The 12,308-nt window shown below is 33.5% G+C and overlaps 1 protein-coding gene across 4 annotated transcripts in view; it reads left to right on the top strand.

Annotated features, from left to right (window-relative positions):
* The window catches only part of ehbp1 (EH domain binding protein 1), a 387,620-nt gene that overhangs the window by 226,913 nt on the left and 148,399 nt on the right, over positions 1-12,308 (top strand). For 2 of the 4 annotated variants that reach the window (XM_039738601.1, XM_039738600.1), the window contains exons 8-10: positions 76-180; positions 2,077-2,199; positions 8,688-8,964. In XM_039738601.1, coding sequence (XP_039594535.1) covers positions 76-180; positions 2,077-2,199; positions 8,688-8,964 — 505 coding nt within the window. The remainder of the gene's footprint in view (positions 1-75; positions 181-2,076; positions 2,200-8,687; positions 8,965-12,308) is intronic. The other 2 variants (XM_039738603.1, XM_039738602.1) reach the window with 1 other exon arrangement.

Genomic DNA, 12,308 nt, shown 5'->3' with positions numbered 1-12,308 from the left:
AGCTTTGTTTACTTTTGTGACCTTTTCTCTCTCTAATGTTTCCTTTATGTTTTCCTGACTGGCTTCTGTTTACAGAAATAGTAAACCAGTTGAATGCCCTCAGCAGCTTAGATGAAGACCCAGACGACTGCATAAAACAACCAAATAAGCCTTCAGCTAACTCAGCCAGTTCTTCTGAAGGTCTAAAAGCTTTCATCTTCTCTCTCCCTCTGTTCTTCTGCTTCCTATTTAGTGATATTTTTGCTCTTTTTGTCTTTTTTTTGCCTGTGATGTTTCGTTCAGTGTTGTGTTTTCCAGTCCTGTCAGGTTGTCAGTATTTTGCAGTGAACCAAATGCAAGCTAATTTTGTGTACAGTATGCTACATCATTCTAAGTATTTTTGTCACTTAAAGGACTAGGAAACATTCTTTGTGAGACTGTAAAACTTCAACACAACTTGCTTTTTATGAATTCATTAATAACTTATTTTCTAGCACCTTTTATAGTGTGCATTGAACTTGCACACTATAAAAGCACTTTACAGGCCAAGTCCTTCAGTACATTAACATCCTGTCCCGTTCCTTGACTTGGGACCTACGTGTACTGCCCCCATTCCACCCACAACCCTAGAGTTTTTTATATATATATATATATATATATATATATATATTTATATATATATATATATATATTTATATATATATATTTATATATATATATATATATATATATATATATATATATATATATATATATATATATATATATATATATATAAACTTGATTATACAGTATAGCATGTCACTTGTATTTTAAAATTGTGTTACTGGCACAGCATGCAATAAATAATAATTTACTATTTAGTATCTGTTTATTTCATTTCATACTTGGAATTAATTGAGAAACTGCATTCAATCAATGGGATGATTTAAATTTTCTTTTGTCTGTATGTTCAATAATGACCAAAATAAATAGTCAGAAGTAAATAACAAAATTCAGAAAATTGCTTGAACAGTTTCCCAATGTGGATTTGCCTTTTTTTTTTTTTTTTGTAGACATACTTATTTGAAGAAAAAACCTCTGCAGTAGTTGTTACTTTTTTTAGATATTGGTGTCTTATTGTGTGCAAATTTAAACCAGATGGTGGTAATATAGTAGAGAGTTTCATTGTGATTTGCTTAAAGCAGTTACATAAGTATGACATATACAGTATAGTTTATATGGTAACATTTTATCAAAGCACATTATAACTGAATATCCTTACTATGCAAATTATTTTTAAGAATTTTTCTACTAATATAGATTTGAACTACAGTTTGTAGCATAAGAGTTTTGACTGTTTAAAGAACAAATGTCTCAAATCCAAAATTTCTACAATAGTTATAGTAGAAAGAAGCAAATACAGAAAGTGACTTATGCATACTGAAGCTGGCAGTCTTTGGTGTCACTATTAGCTTTAGCAGTAAAGTTGAATTTGATGAGTTGTATAAATCTATTTAGACAGTGTTCCATGTCTAGTTAACTTGACATATATGCTTCTCAACATTATCCTGAAACATGACATCTTTTACACTAACACAGCTGTATGCAGCACACTTTTATACTGGCTGCACTACTATTTCATCTTGATATCCTTTCTTATCAAAATGGTTTGTCTTGGAACCAACAAACCAAAATGTTATCCTCAAACATCTTTCTTGTTCCAGAAAACATTATCATAGAAAATGCATTTTCTGTATATTATTTGTTGTTTTAAAATTTAGTACAATTTTTTGACAAGACAATTTCCAGTCTTATTAGTTTTTCCTTTAATCTAGATTATAGTTTCTATTCAATAAATTATATTTGGTAAGTCATTGTACACAAATTATGTTGATTGATTTTAAGTTATAATCTTTTTTTCTAATATATGTTAGGTTTCTGTGGCACCGCCATTATCCCAGAAATTTAACAAGTAATAGGTTCACTTCAAACTACAGCGCTTTCTTTTTTATGTGTTATTTCATATTCGTCTATGTAAAAGATCCATTGACCAAAAAGACCTAAAAAGACCTATATGCTAAAATTTATATTTTGTTTTTCTTGAATGTTACACAGAACTGATTAGTAAACTTAACTTTTTGGAAGAGGAAGAGAAAGATCTACATGCACCAGGACAAAATCCATTTGGTGATCCAGATGAATCTGGCTTGAATCCTTTTGGAGAGCCAGATGATGAAGGTAATTTATACTATGAAGTTATACTTTTTTTACATTTTCACTACATAATTTTTTTCAGTTACATGACCAAAATTGTTTGTCACAGCAATTTCATATTTTAGGACAATTTATATTTCTTCTTTCTAAATAAGTGTAAACAATATAAATGTATCAAACAAAATTTATATATACAGAATATTTTCATACATACAGTAAGTATAGATCAAAGTGCTTTACAATTAGTAAAAGAGAAATCTATAAGTCATGTACAGTAAAATGGAAGAATCCATAGTTTATAAGTTTCTTTTACTTAAAATTATGAAAATCAGTCTCTGATTTGATTAGACTCCCAATGGTACAGTACCATGTGCAGGCGTTACTGCATAGTATAGTGGTGACCAAGGTTGTTATAGTTTTGCCTTTAAAAATTAGTTTATATTTGTATATTTTTCTGACCTTACTTTTAGAGAAAAGCCAAGCAAAATGACACCTTTTATTGGCTAACTAAAAAGATTACAATATGCAAGCTTTCGAGGCAACTCAGGCCCCTTCTTCAGGCAAGATGAAATTTAGGTTAGTTTTAGTTTTCCTTCATGTGTGTATTTTTAGTTTTAATTTAGTTTTTATTTCAAAAGACATTTGTATTTTATTTTTATATCAGTTTCAGTTTTAGTAATTCTGGCATGGAGCTGCTATGAAATTTAGTTTTGTGTCACAATTAGACAGAACTGTACACTTAACAGATTTGGATATGAGTTTAATGTTAGTGGATGCTTACTACATTACTTGATTTACTGTCTGGTTTTGTTTTTGTCTGATTAAAAACAAGCGTAATCAAAACCAGATACTGAATATAAAAAATTTTACAAAATTTTATGATTTTTAAAATATTTTATATGTTATTTGTGCTGAACAAATGTGCGCTAACTGTTGGTACTTTTTATCTTTTTCTTTTATTGCCCAGAATGGGCCAATATGTTAATAAAATTTAGGTGAATTTTAAGGTTTGAGGGTATTTTACTCAAAATGTCTACAGCACACAACATATTCTGCTCCTAGACAATGTAAAATGAATGCCTTCAATATTTCATTCAAAAATCTCCCATACTTGACTTTATTTTCTACCAGCCATATTGATCTTTGATTCCATCTCAGGCACATACAATTTATAGTCAGAAGTTTGCCACATGCAGGCCTGCAAAGATATAAAAAAAATCAGAAAACAGACTCTGCTGTGTTCTGACAGATGTGATCATGAAAATTGTGGGGGCTTAGGAAGAAAAGGACTCTTAGACTTGAATCAGTGTGCAGACTCCACCTAGCTGTATTGAGGGAAACAAAGAAAAACAAGCATGTATTGTGAAGGTTAGGTGTGGTGAGATTTGAATATCCAATGTGTAAGAATTGTAAACCCTTAATGAGCAGAGTAAGATTAGGTAATCGGTGTATGGACATGCACAAAACCAAAGAGACAGCATCTGAGATTAAGAACAATATATACATTATCTAAACTTGTTTATCCAGAGTAAGATCGCAGGAAACCTGGAGCCTACCCTAGCAGGTTTGGATGCAAGGCAGGAAAAATCCCTGCTATGCAGTATGCATGATATGGTTGATGTTAAGAACAAAAAGAATATATTTCAACTATCTATTTTGAGAGAGAGAAATATTGACAAAAGTGGGACAAATATTTGAAAATATGATTCTGCTACTGGATTATTTTCACAATATCGGGTATTTTGAGGTATGAATATGAACTTAAAAAGATAAATGAATAAATATAGAATGAGTACAAAAACACATTAGTATGTTTAGTTTTTCATTACTTGGCAGACACTCTCCACCTACCTACCTGTAGTTCAATAGGGACTTTGCCAACTCAGGAATTTTACAAAGTTTGTTTCGCTTTGTTGTTAAACGATGTTTTTAAAGCAAAAGTGATTGGTCAGTAACAATATGTTGATCTTCTATGATGACCTAGTCAGTCTCTCGATCAGTGTCATTTTATTTTCAGAAAACTTGAGTGGTCTCCCCTAGACTTTCTCGTATACACAGATATGGGGATGGATATTTGAGAAGTGAACCGTGAGGCAATTAATATACCTGGTCCCCCTTCCTTTTTCCGCACAGCCGCTGTCCTGCGCACCTACCACGTGGTTGGCTCCCTGCCTAAAAATCTACATTTCTCATACACAAAATTTACAATCATAAATTAAACTCTTTACAATCATCAAATTCGCTCTCAATACTAAAATAAGCCTACAACAATTACATTGACAATCATGTTACATTATTTTTAAAATGTTTCCTTCTCTTTTTCATAACTACTTTAACACACTACTTCTCTGCTGTGAAGCAAGGGTATTTTGCTAGTTGTTAATATACTGAATAATTATTATAAAAGTTGAATAAATCAGACTCTAGAGCTACATGAATAATAAAAAAAAAAAAAATCAAGTATGTGTTCAGGTAGCATACCACTCCCAGGTGATGGATTTGGCCCAAAAGTTAATACAGATCTACAATTTTGGTGCAACAACCACATGCCGAATTTCATCCATCTATCTTGTTGCATTTTTTGAGTTATCGTGTTTATATACACACACACACACAGATAATTCCAAAAAACTATTTTTGGACTCTGGGGTCTGTATATCTCACTCGTGATTTTTCTGTCCATATGGTATCTATCTATCTATCTAAAGTTTTTGTTGACTAGCGCATTGCCATTTCAGCTGTTTGAATTATATCTTGATATACAACAAGCGCAAAGCAAGGCAGCACGTAAATCGCTTTCTATTTCACACACTTTATGCGCCTATATTCAGCTTGCTCTGTCACTGCAAATGATCTGTGAACACCCACCCTCTGCCACTAGCTGCCGTTCACTGGATAAATATATGCGGGCGGCTTGTGGTGGTTGAGTTTCTGTTTTAGAGTTATGTTACAAGGATTAAAGACTAACAGCAAGAGTATTCATTCAAAAACTAAAAATATTTTTAGTAAATTATTATTTTATTCCAACTAGTCTCTCCAGATACTTTAATAGTTTTTAATTTAGTTTCAGTTTTTCATTTTGGTTTTGTTAATTGTTTAATTTCAGTTTATGACAATGTTTTTTTTAATAGTTTTGATTTTAATTTTCGTCAACTATAATAACTTTGGTGGAGACTAGGTGAAAGAAACCTCAGCTGACATTACCAGGAAGCCTATCACTTTGCATTGCTTGGTGTGTGTACTTGTGCTATCAACCAAGGAAGTTATCCTTTAACTTACACTCCAGGGAAATTATGTCTGATATCCTTTGTAATCCAGACATCATGAGTTTGTAGTTGACCACCGTCAGTTACCACAGTGCAAATTGTGCAACCTGGAATGATTATGGTGTGGTTCCGCATCAATACAATTGGCTTAGTTGGCAGCATTTGCACAGTAGACAGGCAGATTGTGGGGTGCTACTGCATAGTACATTGGTGGCATTGTGAGAGATTCTCCACTCATGTCACTAGGTAGTGATCTAATTTGCATTACCTACAGTTCATCCATTCATGAACAGCCAGGGCAGTTCTTCTTTAACTTGCACTTTATGGGAAAATGCATCTGAGGGCATTGGAAATTCAGATGTATTTGTGGCTGGCCACTCCAAAATATGTGACGTGGAATGGATCTTCTTGCGATTCCAGGACAGTACACAAGAGGAGAGACAAAGAAAAACTCCAGGGGGCTCAAATGACAGGGGAAATAAACCTCTAAGTACTTTCTCCTTACATTACTTATCTGACTATACACAGCGAATGTGATCATATCCCTTGTTTCCTATTCACAACATAGCCTTTTCTTAAATTGTCCATCCACCCTATTAGTAGTGGTGCTGTTTGACTTGTCAGTTGCTTCTGCTCTGTTCTTTATTTGTATGAAGCCTGTTTTCAGTGCAGAGCATATACTGTACATTAGCATAAAATGAATAAATACTGAGAGTTAATGAATTTTTTTCCTTTTTTAACTAAACAGTTTCTGAATTGTTTTCACGTTCTTTGTTTAGATTGCAATTTTTCCATAAAGGTGGAAGTAATTTCTGACAGGATTTCTTTTGGTTTTATTTTTTTTTTTATTACACAAAACCCACCATTTAGCAAGATTGTGTAGACTTTTTATATCCACAGTATAGTTTGAGCATAACACTCCTTGATTTAAATTCAATAGTTTTTATGATATAACCTAACATTTTATTTGTATTTTTAATTGCTTCAGTTTATTTTTTGTCAATGAAAATGTGTCGACATATACCCCTGAATTATTTTGAAAGATTGCTTCCTGTATGACATTGTCTCCCATCTTGTATTTATAATCGATGTTCCTTTTGCTCACATGTAATACTTTTTACTTTTCTACATTAACATGCATTGCCAGGTATTCGTCCACTTCTGGAGGTTGTCCAGGTCTTATTGAATTTTTTTTGCTGCCTCCTCAGTGTCTTCCATTTCTCCAATTTTTCTGTCATCTGCAAATTTGACAAGTTTACTAACTATGCCAGAATCAATGTCATTAATATGTGTTTGGAAAAAGTAATGGTCCAAGGACAGACCACTGAGACACTCCACTGATGACCTTGCTCCTTGTGGAACATACTCCACTTATCTTTACTGTTTATTTCCTGCCAGTGTGGAAGAAAACTGTACCAGCCACTCCTGCTGGGTGTCCTGTTCTCCCTTTTTTCGTTGAGGAAAATAAGTTCAGTTAGGAGGAAGTGTCAAGCAATTTTCTTTATTCTCTAAATCTCGCAAGAGGTAACACTCATTATATATATATATATATATATATATATATATATATATATATATATATATCGTCATAGCAGATAAAAGTTAGTGTTACAAAGAGGAACTTGTGCTGCGTCCTTTTTCTACATTCCAAAATCAGATCTTTAATTGTTGCTCATAAGTGCTAATTGGTTATACCTAGTTTCTAAAAGGACATGACATATTATAATACTTTTAAATGGTCCTAAGTGACTCAGTGGCTCAGTGATTTGTGCACCTCATTTCTCAGCAGTCCATTTTTAACAGAAAGGTTAGTATGTGCAAAAGAGCACTTACTCAGATGTTGCAGTGTCTTTATTACAGAGGGCACTGCTTCTTCCTGTGCTTACAACAAATTCCATTTTGGAGCTGACAGGGTCCTGCAGCGGTTGTCAGCTAACATGACCACAAGAGCATCTGCAATTTATTCTTAGCTAAACACTTGATCCATGCTTCCTGCTACAGGTTACCACTTTTGAAACAGTTTTCAGTAAGCACTTTGTTTTGACATTTAGTCATGTATTAATACTTTTAGAACTTTTAGATCTGTTAAACTTATGGCAACTTTAACCTTTAAATATAAGCTCAGAAGAGTGAGAGACTAGGCACAAACCCAGTAAACAATGTTGCTGGTTTTTCTTGTCTTGTCTGCACAGCTATTTGAAAGTCTAGGAAAACCTTAGATAATTGGATCAAGGTCACTTCCGGTTACAGAACTAGTGCCCACTCATTGCTGCATTATTTTGTCCATTACATAATGGCAAATTCAGACTTTGGTCACAAGGCTAAAATGAATGTCCATTTAGGTGCCTTTTTGTCTGAAGGAGCATCCGCAGAGATGTCCGCTCAGCTCTGATTTACACCTTTTTTTATCCATTGGAGTACAGATCTTACCAAAGTTGTCTGTGAGCTGCAGTTTGGCCATTTACTCAGCAATGTAAGTGGGAATGCAAATGGCTTTCTACATCCCTGTTAAATCTGCTCTGTTAACAGGCCTTGTATGTCTTTAAATACCTAACAGAATGGACAATAAACACTATGTTGACAAGTGTTTACAGTAAAGTAAAAACATTAATCTGCTCTAAAAATCAAGCTTTTTGTCCAGTTGTATACAGTATTACAGATTCAGGGTGATACTAAAGAAATTCAATAAGGACACAATTTTCACAGATAAAGTTGCTTACCACTATAAAACGGTTTATTTAAAAGGCGAACCTTAGAAAAGGATCTATAAAACCATCCTTGCTAACATTGTAGCACCATATTCCTATTGCTTCACTTACGTTAAAAGCTCATATCCTAAAGAACTGCATTCCCCCTTGTATTGCCAGATGATTATTAACTCAGTTGTCTAATTTGTATGATTCAATTTTCTTCCTATAAGAAATTTTAAAAGGCCGCTTTGTCCTTTGTTAAAAGCGAAAAAAGAATGCCATTGCATTTAAACCTAGGGCACAGTTATTTAAACAGGGCATTACAGAAGAAAGTACAGTAATTTGATATTTCTTATAGAGCTGTATTATGAATCATAAAACATAATTTATACTGTACAGTAATAAATATAACAATCACATGAAGTTTAGCTCAAAGGAAGTATAAATCGTGTCTTGTTTCTCATTTCTGTATGTAAAAATATGTTTAAGTCAATTTGTATGTCTTTTTGATATTCATTTTTATTTATACTTTGTTACCTTCTTTACCATTTATCAGAACAAGTTTTAGAGAAAGATGTCTCAGCAAAAACAGAAGATCCTTTTTATGATGATTCTACCAATCCCTTCAATGAGAGTGACATCTCTGACTATAGCAACCCGTTTGACAAGCCAGACTTTGAAACTGAATTAGAACTTGAGCTTGAAAGATCTCCAGAAACAAAAACAGACCAAATTCCACCTAAACCAGCTAAAAGAAAGAATGTACGACCTATTGATATGAGCAAGTATCTTTACGCAGACACACTCAAAAATGAAGAAGAAGAACTTGATGAGTAAGTATCGAGAGAAAATGAAATTTTGTTTTGATCAAATGTGAAAAATCATGCAGTTCTTATAGAATGTGTGTTTTGCATGTTCTTTTTCTTCTTGGAAACAAATTTTCTATATTTTCAGCAAGTTTTACCTTATCTCTGCTTTTCTGTTAATGTTTAGAATTGTGTATTTGCCCTTCTCATTTTGTTTTTTGAATATACTATCTATCTCTCTATCTTTACGAAATGTAACCTGGAAAAGGTCAATTAAACAGAGCATCCAACACACAGCACCTGTTGTGTAGCAAGAGTGAGTAAAAGGACATAGACAGTGGTTCTGTTGTTCAAAGTTTCATTGTCTGTTGTGTGTGCCTCCCTACCCCCTCAGTTTCTCTCTCACCCTACCTCTGAACTCGTTCAGTGTTTAACAACTAATTGTGAGACTTGTAAAATAAAAATACCAAAATAACAAAGTACAACTTTGTTTCCCTCTTCTGTTTCAGTTTATTTTTATTAATAGGTATTTAAGAAAATATGACTTCTTTTTCAGCTTTTCTTGGACTGTTTCCAATCCTCTTGTGCCTATTTCATATCTTTCAACTAGGTACCTAGCCTTTTTTTTTCTACTTCTTTCTCTCAGGCAATGACTGATACATCCATTGGTAAGGTGGGCATAACCATTGAAACAAGCTGTCCATTGATACTATCTCCTTGTTTGTTTCTTTGTCAAGTGCCTCTGCAATGCAGTTAAGATGAGGTCAAAAGCATCTGACCCGGGAGCACCTGGTCAATAGTTATTCATTCATTATATAGACAAGTTATTACAGCCTTTCAGTTAATATGGTCATTTCACATTTCACTGATTCTTGTGTATTTGATGTATAATCAGCCATGATAACATTCTTTGCTAATTTCTTTATTACTGTACTATGTGTTATGTCTGTTTTAATTTAGATTGAAGCAGTTTTAAATTTATTTTCTGAAAAGAAAGCATATATACACTCACTCACTCACTCACTCTCTCTCACTCTATATATATATATATATATATATATATATATATATATATATATATATAGAGATATATCTATATAGATATTTGTCTTCAATTTAGCAATTCTTTTTATCCTTGAAGTTGTCATTTAATTAAATTTGACCTTTAAGCAATACTGATAATTCTGAGGTTTCTGATAGCCACAAGGTAAAAAGTTAAACCAGTGTTGTCTTCATTAATTTCCTGATCAGTGATGACACTTAAAAATGTCCCACAGAGACGTTGTCTCTTTTAAAAATAAGTTTGCAGGCTGTTGTGCAACCTATTGTGGTATATTTGTTATATAGCTAGAAATCTAGTAAAAATGTAAAATATGTTGTTTGGGAAACTGTAACCCTAATTATAAGCTTATAACTTTATATACAGTATACTGTATATGATTGATACACAGTATAGTGAGTTAAGAAAATACAAAAGAAGTAATTAATTGTTTAATTAGGGCTTAGTATAGCAAAGATTTCAGTGTTTTTCCTCTCTGAATGAAGCACTAGCATTTTGCAGTCAACAATAAAGTAACATGCTGTAAATAGGAAATGTCAATATTTACTTCTAATATCGTAAGATTTATGCTAATTAATAAACATAACAGTGTCAAATCTACCTAATACAATTCAGGGTTTCAGGGTGTTGACACATCAAGAATAAACCCTGACCTGGCCATCTCAGCAATATAAATGAAGGTAAATAACATGTTTTCATTTCTTCCACTGTGCCCATCACCTGATTGGCACTGACACTTTCCTTGGTTAATTGTTGTGGAAAGTGCTTCAGAAGTATAGGGTACCAGCCTTCCTGCTCTGTGGCATTCCATTTTTGAATTAACAGAGTGAGAGTTGTGTTTGTATAATATGCATTAAGTTAATTCAATTCATAGAGGTCTTAGGAATCTGCCAAGTTATATGTATTATCTCCTCTCTAGTTTATGACTTTCATGGAGAGGGTATCAAGGCATAGCTGAGGCTTGGAATTGTAACCAGTTGGGAAACATAAGGGTTACATCTTTACTGTTTAGAAATGAATTTAACCTATTGGACTTTTCAGATCATGATCTCTGATGTGCCGTGAAACAGTTTTTCCTTAGTGTGATGTGGTTGGGATGAGAATTACCACCTTTAAATCTGAGGTCATGGTCCTCCCCTAGAAAAGAGTTACTTGTTCTCTTCTGGAATTGATTTTGGGATTGTCTAAGAAATTAATGCAGTGTGAACAGTGTTGCAGACACTAAACTAGTCAATAGTGGTAAAGTCCTCACCTACGATCACAAGCTAAGGTTTGTGGGGAAAAAAAACCCAATTTGTTTATGAGTACAAACCGCTGAAATGAGGTTATTTAGCAGGGTTTCTGACCCACTCTCTGTTGTAGGGTGAAGAATTCTGCAATAGAAGAGAAGATCCACCAATATGGTATTTGATTGTAAACTGAAATGAGTGTATGAGGCCCTGTACAACCTATTGATAAGCAATAAGTGAAATATGCATCTGCTGAAAATCAAAGTAAAATTTAGTATTTGGCTGTGTTCTGCAGCTGAGAGCACAAGATCATGGATATAATTATTGCACCTTTCCTGCATTCTACTGGGTCTAGGAAAAGCTTAAAACGGCAGCATCTGTGCTGATAGCCTCTATGACCTGGCAAATAAAACGACATGACTGCTGTTACAATGAATTGTACAGGCCATATGAAAGACTGAAGGTTCAGCCATTTACCTTACCAATAAACAATTCACCACGTTCAGTACCGTCACATCTACCAAGGCTATTTACATTAGAATAAACGAATCACAGGCTGTCCCAGGACACTAAGACAAGATGTTTGTCAGCCAAATCTTGGCATTGCAGGTGACTTGCACATTAATGGAGTGTAACTGTTTGCAGTTAACAAAAACAACTTTATTCTTGTTTGGTGTCCTTATTGCAATATGAGTGTAGTCAATTGCTCTGATTAGATTAGGAGCAGCAAACACTGTTGCAAATTTTTATGGTGCAAATCCTGCAGTGGATGAAAGTTTGACCGGTGACGAATGAGCACTGGAGAAGTGGATCAGGTTTATTTTCAGATAGTCCTAGACTATGTCATAATATTCAGTAATATTTTATTGAATTACAGTAAAAGCATGTGCATTTTAAAATAATTTCAATATTGTATATTACAAACTCACAACATGCATATAAATAGACATTTTAACAGTACTTTGATCCCTGTGTACTTATAAGATGAGAAATGGTGTGAGTAGATAAGGGATATTATGTTTGTCACGTCCATGCACATTATAATAGTGGCTCGGTAATTGCATTATTTTCCTTGCGAGTCG

The sequence above is a fragment of the Polypterus senegalus genome, chromosome 16 (genome assembly GCF_016835505.1).
Source record: "Polypterus senegalus isolate Bchr_013 chromosome 16, ASM1683550v1, whole genome shotgun sequence".
Taxonomy (NCBI): domain Eukaryota; kingdom Metazoa; phylum Chordata; class Cladistia; order Polypteriformes; family Polypteridae; genus Polypterus; species Polypterus senegalus.
Note: the sequence above shows the minus strand (reverse complement) of the source record. Positions and strands in the feature narration are given on the sequence as shown.